The sequence below is a fragment of the Cebus imitator genome, unplaced genomic scaffold, assembly GCF_001604975.1.
Source record: "Cebus imitator isolate Cc_AM_T3 unplaced genomic scaffold, Cebus_imitator-1.0 Scaffold311, whole genome shotgun sequence".
Lineage (NCBI taxonomy): Eukaryota > Metazoa > Chordata > Mammalia > Primates > Cebidae > Cebus > Cebus imitator.
Genome location: NW_016107626.1, coordinates 4,016,939 through 4,034,571, shown reverse-complemented (window position 1 = coordinate 4,034,571; position 17,633 = coordinate 4,016,939). Strand labels below are relative to the sequence as shown.

The 17,633-nt window shown below is 51.3% G+C and overlaps 2 protein-coding genes across 5 annotated transcripts in view; one reads left to right on the top strand and one right to left on the bottom strand.

Moving 5' to 3' along the window:
- Window positions 1-567: 567 nt before the first annotated feature.
- On the bottom strand, window positions 568-10,896 carry GID8 (GID complex subunit 8 homolog). 2 transcript variants are annotated; one of them, XM_017503507.2, is made up of 5 exons: window positions 10,733-10,896; window positions 8,032-8,161; window positions 6,169-6,365; window positions 5,352-5,549; window positions 568-4,190 (listed from the first exon to the last, which is right to left on the bottom strand). In XM_017503507.2, exons 2-5 carry the CDS (start codon window positions 8,147-8,149, stop codon window positions 4,017-4,019), a joined length of 687 nt encoding a protein of 228 aa, XP_017358996.1. In that variant the 5' UTR covers window positions 8,150-8,161; window positions 10,733-10,896; the 3' UTR covers window positions 568-4,016. The 2 variants fall into 2 exon arrangements, with proteins under 2 accessions (XP_017358996.1, XP_017358997.1); XM_017503508.2 differs by having other exon boundaries at window positions 4,110-4,190; window positions 5,279-5,549; window positions 10,733-10,887.
- Window positions 10,897-11,023: 127 nt separating this feature from the next.
- DIDO1 (death inducer-obliterator 1) overlaps window positions 11,024-17,633 on the top strand; it is a 60,051-nt gene continuing 53,441 nt past the window's right edge. For 2 of the 3 annotated variants that reach the window (XM_037729579.1, XM_017503504.2), the window contains exon 1: window positions 11,024-11,191. The gene's annotated coding sequence lies outside the window, so the exon portion shown is untranslated. The remainder of the gene's footprint in view (window positions 11,192-17,633) is intronic. The other variant, XM_037729583.1, reaches the window with a different exon arrangement.

Sequence of the window (17,633 nt, the reverse complement as noted above, 5' to 3'; positions counted from 1 at the left end):
GAATTTCACCTCAGGCCCTTGAAGCTGTCCCTCTGAGTCCTGCCAAGAACCCTACAACGGCCTTCCACTCAAGGAGGGGCTCACGGCCCTGAAAGCCGGGGAGCTGCGCAGGATCAGACACCTGTGGTTATCTTCTGCCTTGGGCTCAAAAACAACGGTGGGCGTCAGGCTGACGGGCGGTCCTGGGGTGTGCGGGCGTATTCCCTCTATTTTTAATATGTTTGGAAATTTTCATTAAGTAAAACAAAACAAAACAAAAGAATTACTTAGGCTATTCAAATCAGTTTAAACTCATGCAGTGGGTGGCTAAAAGTTCTATTTCCTTCACACCAAGGAAACTAGTTTATGAAACGTTAAGTGCCCAGTCAGGAGAGCAGCTGACAGGGTTCAAATTAAACAAACACCAGCACTGAAGGCGGCAGCACTGTCAGAGGGGCAGAGCAAACCACAGCTCCGTGAGGCGAGCTTTCTTCCGTCCTTCCATTCCAAGATACCAACTTTCAATACAAATGTGTTAGTATTTGTTATTAAAATACCCTTAGGAAAAAAAGAGCTTCCAGATGACAGTTCTGAGAAAATGTGAAAACTTTTACTGTTATATTAAGAACAGGCCGTAGAAGCAACCTCTTCTGCACTTTGCAAAAGACACTGGAGGGCACATATGCCACACTGGAATCCAGAACACAGTCGAACATGTACAAAGGTCCCACAGCAGGATATGGTTCACACAGGACTTTAACTGACCTAGTGCTGACAATACAATTTGCAAAAAGTATGAAAAAAGCAATACATATTTCTGAAACAAAAATATACCTGTTGTAAAAAATGACACGCATAGTATCAGAACAGGAACAGTCAATGGAGCAGCCGTTACTGAAGACAGACAGCAGCAGGCAGCTGCACTGGCCATGGGTCTGCCGTGCGTCCACACCCGCGAGGCCCTATCATGAAGAACACACTGCTCTCTGCCGGCGGGGAAGCACACAGACCGCTTGGCCACCATGCTTTCTGCCCGGTCTGTTCATGCGGAGACTTGGCAGTGACAGCCCAGAAGGGAGTGGAGTTCTACACTCCAAAGACATCACTGTCTTCAACACACATCTAAGGTTCTCTCTGGAACCCCAGCTCCTCCACTCTTCAAAGCTAACGACATACAGAAATGGAAGTAAGAATATGAAGACATCACATTGCCTTAGAAAAACTGTTCTGAACGTTTCTTCAGACGGCGTCTTGACAGAATGGGAAGAGCAGCTCCGCCTCCCGAGGCTTCCGGGGACTCCAGACACACACGAGCACCCGTCTTCAGTCATTAGCCACCAACACTTTGGTCCCAGCCAATGTCAGCCTTTTCTAGAAACTGAAGACCCTGATTCAAATGGCAAGATGTGTTCGTTCCATTCGCCTTGCACTAACCCTACGCTTCACAAAGATTCCGGACTAGGGTTATTCCCCATCCAACTTCATGCATCAGGAACCAGAACATTCTCACACCCAACTTTATGCATCAGAGTACCAGAATATTCTCACATTTTATTTCAAGGCACTCTCCACCAGAAAGCATAAAAAGAATAAACTACTCTGTAAAATGAAACTACATTCTTATAAACACAACAGTGAGATGCCAAATGAGACAAAGCAGAATTATACTGAATGCTCATTATCCCAAAGTGACTTAATTTCATTTGCTTGCTGCAAAGACAAAGACTGTAAAAGGAGCAGGGAGAAAGTGTGCAAAGCACTTCCTTGGAAGACCTCCAGTCCACTAACAGACCGTGAGAAAAGCAAGTGCAGCCCCTACATGACGGGAAGGAACGCGCAGCCCCGGAGACTTCCGTGTCTCCCCGACATCTGCCCGCGCCGGATGCTAGCACTGGCCTATCAGCCACCCACCGGCTGAACTGGAAATCCGCAGCAGCACTTCGCGTGACAGCCACATAGTGACAGTCCAGGCATGTGAGGACCCACTCGTGTCCTCCAGTTCCTGGAGACACTTCCCCCTGCTATGCATCTCACTCCCTCTCGTTTTAAGAATAAGTCAAACTGACGATGTAGTGTACAATAAATGATCTTATATACACTAATAATAAAGGTAATTAGGAAGATGCTGAATTATCTGGTGCTGCTACAGAAAATGAGCAGATGCACCTCTCACCTAAGTTTTCTTCTAGCTTCTGCTGTATTTCACTTCCCAGTTAGTCTCTTTCCCTCCAACTTATCTTCATCTTCAGACCTCAGAGGAAAGAATGCCATGGAAGGGTCAGGCGTGGCAGAGTGGGAGTCGGAAGCAGCACTTCCGGGGGTAGGGCGGCCCCACTTCCCCAGGACCGCACCTGACGAAGGCGTAGCTCCAGAGGCCACCACGCTTCTGTAAAGACTGCAGCAGTTTTATCTTTGCATCTCTAACTACATGAGCCATCTAGGTCAAAGTAAACACTGCTAAAAGCCCGTCCACACTGGGAAGAGCAGCAGAGGGCTTGAAAACACGTCACCAGGCTCCAACGGAGAAAGCAGCATCATTTAGAGGCGGGAACAGTGCTGTGGACGCCTCGCCATCAACACTCAAGGGACCCAGGAGCGCGGTGAGGATGGCCGCTCAGAAGCAGATCACCTAACCGGCTCCGGTACTGCCGAGCTGGCCACCGCACCCAGAGGCCATGCTTGTCAAGATGCCTTGCTACTTGAGAATCAGGCGAGATCCCAGATTCAAGTGCTGGCAGAATTTCGCCCATCAGATGCACCTGCAGTCTCCACTGCCTCCAAAGGACGCCTTCGGATGGGTCAGCAGTTCCATGAACATCCACAAAACCAATGCTTGGCACCACTCAGTGGGGTCGACAGTGCCCGGCGGCCCATTGCGATGAGTCCAGACACATCTGCACCAAGAGCTACACAGGCAAGTGCCATCAACTATCCAGACTGGCAGACAAGGCACACAGCCCTGTACCACTGCCCTTCTGCCCACCACAGAGCAGGGGACGGATCTGGGAGCGCAGGACACCCGCAGAACCGCCAACAGTGGAAAATGAGATGCTGCCAAGATGCTGAGGGGCAGATCACTGAGGCTGAACACGCTTCCTTGTGCCAACAGCTGCACACCGGCCGCTGAGGCCCTGCGTCCCCTGTGGCCAAGGGCTGCCTCGCTCTATGGAAGGCCACTTACTCAGCACAGGGCCAAGAGGCCTTTCCAGCTACAGGTACCAAAAAAAGCCACTGCCGCCATCAGAGGGGGAAGAGCGTCCCAAAGACAACTGTCGTTTGAGATGATTAACACTTTTTAGAGGCCATTTTGGTCATTCTTGAAATCAAAGAGAAACCTTTATTTTCAACAAAACTGCCCAGAAGAGATGGTTCGTGGATCCACTATGAACAAGTCTCTCACCACGCACAGCACCAACATATATATTTAAAAAATTAAAAAACACATAGCCCCTCACACACATCTCCCAAAAGCCACACAACCCAGACCAAAGGGAAAACCAAACTGAATGCCCTCACACACAAGCCGTCTTTGAATTAGGATTTACAAATTTATATGTTCTCTCCTACGGAAAAAAAAAAAAAAAAAAAAAAAACCACAGGGGTAAGGAAAAACTTGTAGGTGAAGGCCTGACAAGATTTAGGGGAAGTAAGATGTAATGTCTGCCTAAGCTAACAGAAAGCAGAATCATGATTCGTGCTTTTCCTGTATTTGGAGTGGGATGCGGCCCTCCGGGGCAGACCAAATCCTTCAGCAGCCAGAGGCCCCGGGAACGCCGGAAGAGCCAACCACAGACTGCCAGATTCTTCAGCAAGTACTGGTGCAATCTGCATCAAACTGCCCAAGGGACGGCACCTTTCCTTGCAAGTTTCCACTGCCCACAAAGGCCATTTTTCCCTATAAAAAAAGATGCCAGGTCAAAAAAAAGTACAAGGGAGAAAAAGAGTTCTCTACTGCAGTAAGAAAGCCGCAGTCGCGGGCTGATCCCGGGCAAGCCACGACGCGGGCCGCTGTTGGGTCCTCCACACAAGCACAGGTGCTACTTGGGCTCCTCGATCACACCCTTGCTGAGGTCTGTCATTTTGGGATATTTTACTTTCTTCTGGTCCAGCTCATTCTGAGCCCAAAGTAGTAGTTTCAGTAATTTTGCCAGTTTGGGTGTTGACTCGCGATTTTCATAGTCGAGGACAGCTTGGTTCACTTCACTCCACACCTAGAACACAAAGACATCCAATAAAACCACCACACTTGCAGAGCGTCAGCACTCATTAAAAACGTGGTTTAAACAAACACTAAGCCCTAAATGTGAGACACTCTCGGAATATTAAACACATAGTCCTTGCCTGGGGAAGCTCACAGTCTGGTCAGCAAATGTCACCTCCAGCCTTGATGGCAGTTGAGCAAGGCTTGCACCAAGTGCTGAGGGGACTGTGAGAGTCAAGACCAGCACAGAGGCCGCAACAGCAGCCTCCTCACACGCCTCAGAAAACATCTCCAGGGACTCAGGACAGGCTGTCCTCCAAAGACAGTGCAAGAACGGAGTCTTGGGAGAGGACCTGGGGGAGACAGTGCAGGGAGGACAGGGTCCCGGGAGAGGACCCGGGGGGAGACGGTGCAGGGAGGACAGGGTCCCGGGAGAGGACCCGGGGGGAGACGGTGCAGGGAGGACAGGGTCCCGGGAGAGGACCTGGGGGAAGAGCGGCCTAACTCTGGAAAGGCGAGGAGCTGTCATGGTTCACCAGACACAAAAATAGCAGCGAGGAGAGAAAAGTTTAAGAAAACAGGATTTTAAATGAAAAAATACTTGGGACATAAGCAGGATAAAGGTTTAGATAAATATGAGAAGTCAGCAAAGGGTGAGAATACTCTCCAACGGTCATGAAGTCTAGCTTAACAAGATAAAAAATTAAAAGCCATGGAGGGGCCGGGTGCGGCGGCTCATATCTATAACCCCAGTACTTTGGGAGGCCGAGGCAGGCAGATCACCTGAGGTCAGGAGTTTGAGACCAGCCTGGCCAATATGGGGAAGCCTGGTCTCTACTAAAAATACAAAAATTAGCCAGGCTTGGTGGTACACTCCCGTAGTCCCACCTACTCGAGGCTGAGGCAGGAGAATCACGTGAACACAGGACGCGGGGGTTGCAGTGAGCCGAGCTCTCATCACTGCACTTCAGCCTGGGCGACAGAGCAAGACTCTGTCTTAAAAAAAAAAAAATAGAAAAAAAAAAAAAAGCCAGGGAGGAGTCACTCAGTGTCCAGACCCAGAAGCCACCTGTCTCTCAGTCCACAGCACAAACCCATCCATGTGGCGTCTCTGCGAATCCCCCTGGAGCACGTTAGCAATGGAAGGAGGCTTCCCTCTCATGGGCCCCACCTTCTGCCTCTGCATGGTGTGGAGGAGGTCTCCGAAGGGCGACTCCTCAGGACTGTCAAAGGCCAGCAGGGCCAGGGTGCGCTCCATCTCCGTGAGGCACTCCCGGCTCTCCTCGCCCTGCTCCGCGAGCTGGGTCTGTGCAAACTCCAGCGCTGCCTCCGTCTCCCGCTGGCGGATCAGCTCGATCAAATGCTGTTGCTGAAGGCAGAGACAAACCAGACTGACCCACCACACGCCCAGCCCAGGAACTCGGCGGGCTGCACCAGGTTCCCACCAGAAGTACATCACAGAGGGAAGACTTTTCTTGCATCTCGAGTTATCAAATTTGCATTTTCACAACAAAAAACAGCTTCTGAACTATATAAAACAGCAAATTCAAACCCCTCCCCCCACATACATTAAAGTAACATCATGGCCGGGCGCAGTGGCTCACGACTGTAATCCCAGCACTTTGGGAGGCCAAGGCGGCCGGATCATGAGGTGAGGAGATCAAGACCATCCTGGCTAACACGGTGAAATCCCGTCTCTACTAAAAATACAAAAAATTAGCCAGGTGTGGTGGCACGCACCTGTATTTCTAGCTACTCGGGAGGCTGAAGCAGGAGAATCGCTTGAACCCAGGAGGCGCAGGCTGCAGTGAGCTGAGATCATGCCACTGCATTCCAGCCTGGGCGACAGAGCCAGACTCCATCTCAAAATAAATAAATAAAAATAATAATATGATTAAAGCAAATTAGCCTAGTTATTTCTCAATCACTGCAAATAACTTTAACTTCTCAAGTATCTGCAAACCAGACTCCTCTCTCCTAAAACATACCTGCAAATGGAAGTAAAGATAGCGGTTTGTGTCCAGGAGCTCCGGGTGGAGGCTGTTGATCAAGGCAATGGCCTCCTGAATCTGACCTTTCAGGATCATCTCCCGGATCTTGATTCGTTCATCAAGTGTTTCCAGATCCACGCTAGGTTCGATCCCAGATTCCATTCGAAACTTCTCCGCTGCTTCTTTAAAGCCCTCTGAAAATAAAAACCATCTTCACTGCTAAGAAAGTTAGCAAGGAATTAAGGCAAAGACTTTGTATCTCCAGAAACTCCAACTGCCTCAATTAATCACCCCTGATGTGAACCTCACTCTCTCAGGGACTCGGTATTAATATCTCTGTAATTTATAAGTTTTGCTCTCAAAATACATACAGAAAACAAGAAGAGTATACCTCATTCCTCGTTATCCCATCCAAAAACTCTAAGCAGTTAGCCAAAGAAGTCAGAATGGCTGCTGGCCCAGTGCGTTGGTGGGGCTCCTTTGAGAAGACAGATAATAGGTCCAGACGCCAGCAGCTGCGGATCTGGTGCCAGGTTAGGCAAGACATACTGGCTCCACCTCCACAGCACAGCGGCTGTCCACGGCCAGCTCTACCTGAGTGGCCTGGTGACTCACACCTCTTAGAGTGTCTACAGTTTTTCAAAGTCAGCATGTGTGCCCCTTTCCCTGCCCCCAACACAATTATAGGCCTAAATTTCCTCATCACCTTCCAAAAATATTTTTTTTGAGATGGGGTCCCACTTAGTCACCCAGGCGGGAGTGCAGTGGCACAATCTTGGCTCACTGCAACCTCCGATCCTCCCACCTCAGCCTCCCAAGTAGCTGGGACTACATCACAAGCCACCACACCCAGCTAATTAAAAATTTTTTTTTCTAGAGACAAGGTCTCACTATGTTGCCCAGTCTGGTCTTGAATTCCTGGGCTCAAGCAATCCTCCCACCTCTGCCTCTCAAAGTGCTAGGATTACAGGCATCAGCCACCACACCTGGCCCAAAAAATTTTAACAGAGATTAACCTCGGAGTGGGAACTGGGGACTAAAAGGAGGAAGATTTACTTTTCATGTTATGCCTTTTATTTATTTGTTTATTTTTTGAGATGGAGCCTCACTCTGTCACCAGGCTGGAGTGCAGTGGCACAATCTCAGCTCACTGCAACCTCTGCCTCCTGGGTTCAAGCGATTCTCCTGCCTTAGCCTCCCAAGTAGCTGGGGCTACAGGCACATGCCACCATGCCCGGCTAATTTTTGTATTTTTAGTAGAGACGGGGTTTTACCCCATTGGCCAGGATGGTCTCGATCTCTTGACTTTGTAATCTGCCTGCCTTGGCCTCCCAAAGCGCTGGGATTACAGGCGTGAGCCACTACACCCGGCCATGCTATGCCTTTTAAAAACATCTGGATTTTCTTGCCACAAACAGCACTGCCCTCCCTCCAGCTGACATCGAGAAGAGCCTGAGTGTTATTTCCCTCTGCACACTTCTGCTCTTCCCCATTCTCATCCTGAGTTGGGCACACCCTCTAGAAACAGGCCAGTATACTTTACCAGACTGGCCAGAAGAGATCAACTGCTTGGGCTTTAAGGATACTTACTTCACAACAGTCTCAATCATCTTGATTATCTAACAGTAAAACTGTCAAAGGCTAAGAAATGGGTTTGTGTTAGGTCTCAGAGACCTGGAATAATCTGATCTCCAGAAAAGACTATCTTTTACATGATAATTTACAAACTTACCAAGTTATCACGGTGTTTCTATAATGTCTGAACACAAATAACTACAACCTCAGGGCTACAGCACTCCTTACGTGTCCACAAAGGGAGAGCCACATTGATGCGGCAGCACCCTCCCTGTAAGCCATTACCTGTGACCAGGTAGTTCATGATGAGGCGGTTCATGTCTGCTCTCTGGACATGTAAGTTATTGAGCTTTTCCATCCACTCATCTTTCGTGATTTCATCGGGTTTTTCTGCATAACTCATTCTGATTTATTTCTACAAGAAAAAAATCATAGCTGAGGGAGGGGTTTAGATTCTCCTCTAAGTGCAAAGGGCAGCGCTGGAGAGCCGTGAGCTAGAGAATCCCACACTGAAAGATACTGAAAGAGAAGGCTGCCACGGGACACCCACCAGACTGAGAACGCCAGTTCTCAGCAAGGACACAAGTTCACTTGAACTCTTCTACTCTGGTGTCAGGAGAATGGACTGTGCTATGCAAATAATCTGACATCCACTGTAAAGCTGAACACGTGTGCTCCTTACAACCCAACAATTCTACTTTTAATACATTCATATTCTAGAAAAACTCACCAGAACGCAGCAAACACAGACAACCCTGTTCCCAGCAGCACTGTTCAAATCGGCAGAAGTGTGGAAGCCACCCACCTGCACAGAACCACTCTGCATGTTAAAACCCTTGGGCAGATGTGTTTTGAATTTGGAATTCTTCAATGTACAGTGATATTTGGTGCAATTCCCCATGGAACAGCCTCCCCCGGGTTTGGGGGAGCTCCCTATCATCAGAGGCTACTTCTTTGGGCCAAACAAAACCATAAATTTTGGTTTCAGAGATGTTTAGACTTTAGCTTTGCTGAGAAAGCTTTGTGGTCATGTACTCACACAAGAGAATTTCATAAAGCAGTAAGATAACGTCACACAAAGTCACAAAGATGACTGTCATACAACAATGCTGGATGAAAAAGTCAAGTTGCAGGAGAGGCCAAATGTGGCATGAGTTTTATAAGGAACAACAAAACAAAATACATGATACGTGCTTTACCAACAAATATGTGGCTGAACTACTTTGTTTCTTAAAATAGGGGCATGAAAACTGACGCTCAGAAGGGGTTACCTGTGGGAGGGGCAGATGCCTGAAGCCCAAGAGGCAGCTGTTCCAGCTTTGGGAGAATGGCTGGGTACCTGAGATGGGCAGTGGGCACACCACTGTCCACTCTGTCTTCATCTTTTGTCACTGATATATGTGTTACGGATGCTACTTTATACAAAGGACTGCTAGAGTGCTTTAATAAATCAAAAAACTAAAAGATGATTTTGGTCTCCTGGCTGAAAACAGGATGAATGCAGGGTGGGGAGAACGGACCAGCAAGTCCATTAAGGAGACACTCAAGTGAGAGAAGACATCGGCAGAAGAGACGGAGGCAGGTGAGATCAGGACACTTTGGTCATGGAGTCAATGGCTGCTGCTGGACAGAAGATGACAGGATAAAAGAAAGGGAAGAGCTGAAGACGGTCACAGGTTTCAGGCATGAGAGGCCTTGGAAGACGGGACCACAAATAAGGAGTAAAGACTGGGAGAAGAACAGGTTTGAGAAGCAGGGCAAGTTTGAGGTGACTATTAGACACGCAGCGGGAGAAATCAAGCAGGTGTCTGGATTCCAGATCCTGAGCTCAGTGCTGGAAACATTAATTAGGAAAATAGGGCGGGGGACGGGGAAATTTAAAGCCAAGAATTCAGCAAAGACCACCTAGGGAGAGCGTAGCTAGGGAATGAGAATCGTCATTACTTAGAGGATGCCAGCCTTGAAGGTCAAGCAGAGAAAGTGGCACCAGCCGAAGAAAAGTTGCTGTGGAGCAGCAAGTAAGGAGGAGTGACCAGGAGCTGCCGTCACGCACCAACACCCACCTCCCGCACTTAGTCAACTGCAAAACTCACCGAGACCAAATTGTTACCCACGACAATCAAAGGTAACTTAAGGACCTTTTTTTTTTTTAAGTCTGTTGCCCAGGCTGGAAGGCAGGGGCGTGATCTTGGCTCACTGTAGTCTCGACCTCCCAGGCTCACGATCCTCCAACCTCAGCCTCCTGAGGAGCTGGGCCTACAGGTGCGCACCACCACGCCTGGCTAATTTTTTTGTTTTTGGCAGAGACCGGGGTCTCGATGTTGCCCAGGCTGGTCTCGAACTCGCGGGCTCAGGCGACCCGCCCACTTCGACCTCCGCCACCGCGCTCGGCCCCGGCCTCGGACCCACGTTACGAGCTCCCTAGGGAAGGCACCTTTCCCCTTGGCCCGTTCGGGGATCGGGACTCACAGCGCTTCCACTCCCGGGCAGTTTCGTGCGCCCACGAAAAGCAGCAACTTTGGAGAACCGGCCCGTCCTGTTTGCGGGAAGAGCTCGGTGGTCTCAAACTCCGCATAAAAAGATTCAGCAGGAGGAGACACCCGGGTGCCGAAGACTCCCGCTTTCCACGCCACGCTGTACGTGCTCGCCCGCTCGGCTTCTGCTTTCAGCCGGCAGATTTGGTTAAAAGACCCCGTTCCAGACCTGGCTCCAGAGACAGCGCCCGCCCTCAGGCTGCCCGGGACCGCCCCGGAACGCCAGCGCCTGGGGCCGCGCGCCTGCAGGCTGATCCCTGCCTGCCCCCGGGCGCCGGCGCGGGGCGGCCGTCCGGGCGGGGACTCGTGGCGCGCCCCAACCCCGCACCAGCCCGCGCCGGCGCCGCCAAGGCCCCCAGAGCGGAGGCGGCGCGCACCCCGGCCGCGTCCCGCCTGCCCCGGCCCCGGGAGACGCTCGGCCCGGCCGCCCGGGCCCGCCGCCGCCATCTTACCGTGCGGATCCTGTCTCCCGCGCTGCGCGGTCTGGGCGGCGGCGGCTCCGCAACCGCTCCTGGGCCGGGGAGGGGCGGCGGCAGCTGGGGCGCCCGAGTAGAAGGAGGCGGAGGCGGGGGCCGCGGCGGAGGCGGGGGCGGGGGCGGGGGCGGGGAGCGGAGGGCAGGCGCACCGGCGGCCGCCCCTCGGCACCTCTCGCGACAGCACGAGAGCGCGAGAGTGCGAGCCGATGACCAATGGCGCGCCCCCGCGAAGGGGCGGGACCGACAGCCTCCCGGAAGCGCGGATGTCAGCTTCCGTCCTTGCGCACAAGTCTCCTCGCGGCGACCTCGCGCTACGGGTTGGCGCGAGAGTCAAAAGGCGTCGGCCGCCTCTGGGCAAGATGGCTGTTGCGGAGGCGTTGGAGTGTGGAAACCTGGAGCCGGGATGGCGACGTCTGCACTGAGTCGGAGGCGAAGGTCTCAGCTCTTTTCCTGTCGTTTGCGTGAGGCCGGACGGGGTGGGGCGGAGGAAGGGCGCCGGGTGTCCGCGGTCGCCCCAGAGACGGGGACGGAGTCCCCTCCCGACCGGCGGCCTGCCAGGGCTGGTGTCCCCGAGGCCCAGGGAGAGGCCGCGGACCCGAGGCCCGGCCGGGCGGGAGCCGCGCTCTCTGCTCGCGGGAGCGATTCCTCGGCTTTCCTCGAATGTTACTGAGCGCGTCCCCACTCGAGGCCGGGTGCGGAATGCGGAGGGCCCTGCCCTCCCTGGGGTCGCGCCGTGGGGGCCGGACGCGGCCGGGGCGCGCGGGACAAAGGCGATCCCTCCGGCTTGCGGGGCGGAGTCCCAGCGGCGGCGCGGGCAGGGCCGGGGGGACGCGCGGACCGCCGCGCGCCGGGCAGGGGGCGCGTCGAGGCCGCACCCGGGTGTGTGAGCGTGTTTTTGCTTGTTGCCGTCCGCTCGGGAGGAACGCACGCTCCGGCATTGCGGGGTCCCCTGCTTCCGCGGCTGGGAAGTAACTTCGTGTATTTGATGGGGCCCTCGGGGGGCGGCCGCCGGTTTCATGGGCGGCGTCCGCGAACCCCTCCGAAGCGCGGTCGGGGTGAGGGGGTTCGCGCGGTTGCCGAGGGGTGAGCGAGTGACGCGTAAGCCACGCGGCCGGGCTGCTCGGCCTCAGTCGGTCCAGTTCGGCAAATAGGCTGGAAAAAGACGACCGGCGTTGGACATTTTCCGTTAATCGAAAGAGCTAAATGGACGGGTCTGAGGTCTTGCCAGAATTATGCTCAGTAACGCAGAGGCAGTCCATGTCGGTAATTGCGTCATTTGCAACTACGTAACCCTACGGAAACAGTTCTCGATCTTTATTTTATTTATTTCGAGACAGAGTCTCACTTTGTCGCCCAGGCCGGAGTGCAGCGGCGCGATCTCGGCTCACTGCAACTTCGCCTCCTGAGTTCAAGTGATTCTCCTGCCTCGCGTCCCGGGTGGCGGGGACTACAGGCGCACGCCACCACGCCCGGCCTTTTTTGTTTTTATTTTTAGTAGAGGCGGGGTATCACCATGTTGGCCAGGCTGGTCTCAAACTCCTGACCTCAAATGATTACCCACCTTGACCTCCCAAAGTGCCGGGATTACAGGCGTGAGCCACCAATTCCGGTGTATTTTTATTTACGTTTTTTAGAGACGGGGCTATTGGCTTCTTGCCCAGGCTGGTCTCGAATTCCTGGGCTTAACCGATCCTCCCGCCTTGGCCTCTGGAAATGCTGGATTTACAGGCATGAGCCACCATGCACAGCTGGAACGTCAGCGAAAAAGTGTGCAACGGGGAGGCGGGGGATGCACGAGCAAAAAGCTGAGTGCTAGCGCCTTCAGGAGGTATTCCGAAACGTTCCAGTCCAAAGAGGCTTTCTCAGTGCCTGCCTGTGGGTCACAGGTTAATGCTCCTCCTCCCAGCATTCGACCGTCACCTAGTCCTACTTGTGTCCCCTCCTTCATCCTCTCTGGAAACTGGTTCCTTTGTGCCATTTCCCAGCCTCTACTGTAACGTGGAAGCCATCGTCTTTGATTTTCGGATTGCCAGGACGTCTTCCTAACTCGTGCGAGTGCAGGAAGTCCTGTTTCCACCGCTTTCATAGCAGACAGGGTGATCTCCGAAAGCCATCACTCACTGACTCTGTCCTCCTCTGAGCATCCCTTGGAAACCCCCCTCCATTGCCCACGTAAAGTTAGCACAGCTCTAAGTCTGCACTCCTGATCCTTACCTTTTTTTTTTAAGACCGAGCTTTGCTCCCACCATCCCAGCCTATGGGAGGTTCTCTTGTGTCACCAAGCTCTGTTATTGCTGTACTCTCACAATCTGGGTCCTGCGTGGAAAACACTATGCTAACTCCTGCTCACCTGCTCAATAGAGATGCGGCTTTCTTGGGGAAGTCTTCCCTACACAAAGCTGGATTGAGTGCCTTTCCTTTATGCTTGCACAGAATCCTAAACTAGCCCTTTGTAGCTCTTAGCACATGGTCTGTGTCGTTGCTGCCTGGCAGGATGTCATGGTTCACCATAAAAGGGTGAGCTTCCTGCAAGCTGATGATGGCTGAAGTCTAGTTTGTAATAGGAGTTCCATAAATATTTGTTGAGTAGATGAAGGGGTAAATGAGTGAATGATTATGAGGACCTTAATTGGAAGCAGTACCTTCAGTCAGAAGGGAAATGAGCAGTCCTTGGTGACCGACAAGTTTGTGGGAGCGAAGAGGGCAGCCCAGAGTGATGCTGGTGAGTAGCCCAGCTGGTGAGGTCCTGGCGCCAACTGAGAATGATCATGAGGAAGGAGGTGCAGCAGCCAGGAGGGAAAGGTGATGAGCTCTGTGTGGGCCTCGTTGAATTGTTGAACTGGAGGTACCTGTGGGATAGATCTAAGCTCGGAAAAGAGCAGGGCTGGAGTTGAGAGATGGGTGTAATATATTCAGAAGAGGTCCATGGAGGCAAGGAGTGGATCAAGTCCAGAATGCAGAACTGCAACCTGTATTCACTGAGGAAGAAGTTGCCTGTGAAGGGTAACAAGAAGTGGCCAGGGGCATCTGACAAGAACCAGGGGCTTAAAAGGTGCTCCCTGCAGCCACAGGGTGCAGAGTTTCAAGAAGCTGTGTTAGCAGTGTCCAGGCTGCAGGGAAGTCCAGGGTGGAGCTGCCCAAACTGCCCATTTGATAGCTTTTGGTGACAGAGCAAGAAGCTGATGATGTGGTGGGAATGGGAGACATCCGATTGTGGTGAGTAGGGGTGAGGTGTCTAGGCGTTCAGAAGCGGTTAGGGCCATGCGGCACACGTACTGAGAAGTGAGCAGGGGGCTAAATGCCACCAGACGCTGCAGTGAAGTGAGCAGTGAGCTGATGCCACCAAACGCTGCAACCACAGGTGAGGAGACTGAGGAGCAGGGAGGGGGTCAAGGATAATTTCTCAGCTTCTGGCCTATGCATTTATAGGGTGGGACCATCCTCTGGATAGGGAATGCCAGAGAAGAGCCTGGATGTAGTAGGGAGGTCAGAAGTCATAAGCTCATTTTTGCATGTTAGATAGGTTTTGAAGTGCATTTGAGGCATCCACGTGGAGATGCCAGGGGAGCAGGTGAATGATGGTGCAGGCAGAGATAAAGGTAACTACAGCCAGGCATGCATGAAGTCTCTGTGGAGAGTGTGTGGGTGGAGGTAGAGGAGGACAGCCTGGGCCAGAGCCCTGAAGACACCAGCATGTGGGGTCACTAAGGGTGCAGGAAAACAGGAAAGAGGTGGTGGATCCCGGGACAGGAGAAGGTGCAGGGCCACACTGGTTGACATCTGGGACCGTGACCAAGATTTCAGCCTGGATTCATCAGCTGCCTGAGCTTTCCTATGACAGAGGTGGGCCTGTGGACAAGACAAACCACAGGCTTGGTACTTACAGTCAGCTGAGGGGCAGCCAGGTGTTCAGAGCTTCTAGTTCTTTGCAAGCTGAGGTGGTGGCTTTGAACTTGAGTTCTTTCATTTTGAGAGAGATGAACCGAAAGAGGGGTGCTAAAGGTATATTAGTCTTTGTTTTTTTGAAGATGGAGTCTCACTCTGTTGCCCAGGCTGGAGTGCCATGGAGCGATCTCAGCTCACTGCAGCCTCCGACTCCTGGGTTCAAGCGATTCTTCTGTCTCAGCCTCCCAAGTAGCTGGGGTTACAGGCATGCACCACCACACCCGCCTAATTTTGTTTATTTAGTGGAAACGAGATTTCTTTTCTTTTTTTTTTTAAGACGGGGTTTCACCATGTTGGTCAGGCCGGTCTTGAACTCCTGACCTCGGGTGATCCGCCCGCCTTGGCCTCCAAAGTGCTTGGATTAAAGGCGTGAGCCACCACACCTGGCCAAGACGAGATTTCTTTATGTTGGTAAGGCTGGTCCCAAACTCCCAACCTCAGGTGATCCACCGGCCTCAGCCTCCCAGAATGTCAGGATTACAGGGATGAGCCACCACGCCCAGCAGGTATGTTAGTCTTAAAGGAACATTAATGAGTTTTTTAAAACGGGAAGGCAGTTCAGCCAGGTTGGAGTGCAGTGGTGTGATCACGGCCCACTGCGACCTACACCCCCCAACTAATCCCCCTGTCTTAGCCTCGTGAGTAGCTGGGACTACAGGTGGAAGCCACCACACCCAGCTAATTTTGATAATTTTATTTTTAGAGAAGAGGTCTCACTATGTTGCCCAGGCTATTCTCAAACTTATGGGCGCAAGCGATCCTCCTGCCTGGGCCTCCCAAAGTGCTGGGATTACAAGTGTGAGCCACCGTGTGCATTGTAGAATGTTTTAAAAAACCAGGTTATCAGTCACGTTTCACAAAACCACATTATTTCCATGGTTGTTTTGTTTTACTCTCAAAACCCAAAAGCATAAAATCAAACCCCTGCATACTGGAGACTTCAGGCTTTCAAAGGTATTGAGCAAATCAAACCACCGTACTTTTCAGGGTAATTGGTAAGCCCGTCAGCTGGTGCTCATAATGATGAGCACGAGTCACTAGGGAACACCCAGACCTCGACTTTCATTTCGCACAGTATTTTAAACAACCTTCTTAGAGATGTTGGAAAGGGGTAAGGAAGAATTTTACTATTTAGTCTGGTGCACATAATCTTTTTTTTTTTTTGAGACAGAGTTTCGCTCTTGTTGCCCAGGCTGGAATGCAATGGTGCAATCTTGGCTCACTGCAAACTTCGCCTCCCAGGTTCAAGCGATTCTCCTGCCTCAGCCTCCCGAGTGTCTGGGATTACTGGCATGAGCCACCATGCTCGGCTAATTTTGTATTTTCAGTAGAGATGGGGTTTTTCCATGTTGGTCAGGCTGGTCTCGAACTCCCAACCTCAGGTGATCTGCCCACCTTGGCCTCCCAAAGTGTTGGGATGGCGGGCGTGAGCCCCGCACCCGGCCTGCTGCACATGTTCTGACACCGCATGTCTGTGGTGAACCCAGACCCTGTAAAGCGTCTTTACTGTAGGTTGATATAGGTGCCCTCCCCCTCCCACTTTTTGTCTGATTTTACTTCCCTTTCTAGATTATACTACCAAATCAGAAAGTACTGAATATGCTGTAAGTTAGCTTGGGTGAGAGCAAGAATCATCTTTTCCTGATTTTTTTTTTTAAATCTTTAACTCCTGTTGAGGTTGAAACATAAACTGTGTTCAGCATACTGTTACCTGAAACAGATGTGGTGTACTGTCCTGCCATTGCAGACCAGCAGGAAAGCCCAGACAGAGGATGTTGAGTAGCAGTGTACATGGTCAAAGCATCGTTTATGTACTATTTCATTTGAATTTGATTTTGCACTTGGAACCTGATTGTTGAGGGTTTGATGGACAGTTATTAGTTTGGGATCTGACTTTTCTTTTTTATAAAAATTAACTCTCTCTATATATAAATCTACATACATACACGTGGATAGTTTTGCCTGTCTGTGTCTTAAGTTCTTTGTAGGCATGCAGCTGTTGTGAGCACCTGTCTGATGAGAAGGTAGAATCAGAAATATAGAGTTCCTGTGTTTCCCAGGCTGGCCTTCCAACTCCTGAGCTCGAGCGATCCACCCTCCTGGGCCTCCCAAAGTGTTGGCGTTAGCCAGAGTCTGGCCCTACATTTACTCTGTAAATACTTTTGTATTTGAATGAAAGAGGCGGTGGCTCACACCTATGATCCCAGCACTTTGGTGAAGCTGAGACAGGAGGATCTGTGAGGCCAGGAGTTTGAGACCAGCCTGGTCAACAAAGTGAGACCACACCACTCTTTTGAAGAAGGGAAAAACCTGACATCCCCACTTGGGTATTTTTTGGAACCTGCAAATTCTCAGCCTTTGCTGTTATTGTTGGTATTTCCTTCAAATATACTCTTAATTTTACCATTTTGTTCTTGTGAACTAGGCAAAAACAGGAGTTAATTTATACAGTTATTCCTATCTGGACAAACCCTGGAAGTGTTTTCATTGAAGAAAAAAATCTTCAAGTGTAGCCTGCACAATTGTAGCTCCATCCGTCCCCCTAAGGGCCCACACTCCAGAGGCATTGAGGTTAGGCAGAAGGCACAAGAATGGGTCCGGGGCCCATTGCGCCTGGAATGCGGTGTGAACTGACTGCTGTCTGACCTCATGGACATCCCTGCTCCTTCCTCCTGGTGCTCTCCAGCAGGTGAATTCAGTCGGCTATGGGTTCGTTTCTACTTTTGCACCGGTCTATATTCCGTGGTGTGAATCGCCTATAAGGGTAAATGTCCTATTTGGGTACAACCGCTTTATTCTTTAAGTACCTTTCTGTCAGAATCTGTGAACGTGGTTGTTGTTTTTTTTTTCTTTTGGCTTTCTTGTTTGCTATGTTCCTTTGCTATGTTGAGATAAAACCAGTCAGAAAAGAAATAGTTTTTTTTTTTTTTTT

Bases quoted from the DNA above. Each gene is read 5' to 3' on its own strand.
- GID8 (XM_017503507.2), bottom strand. From the start codon at position 8,149: ATGAGTTATGCAGAAAAACCCGATGAAATCACGAAAGATGAGTGGATG. The intron at 6,366-8,031 runs GTAATGGCTTAC...TTTTATTTTCAG, and splicing joins CATGAACTACCTGGTCACAG to AGGGCTTTAAAGAAGCAGCG. The intron at 5,550-6,168 runs GTATGTTTTAGG...CTCTGCCTTCAG, and splicing joins ATCTTTACTTCCATTTGCAG to CAACAGCATTTGATCGAGCT.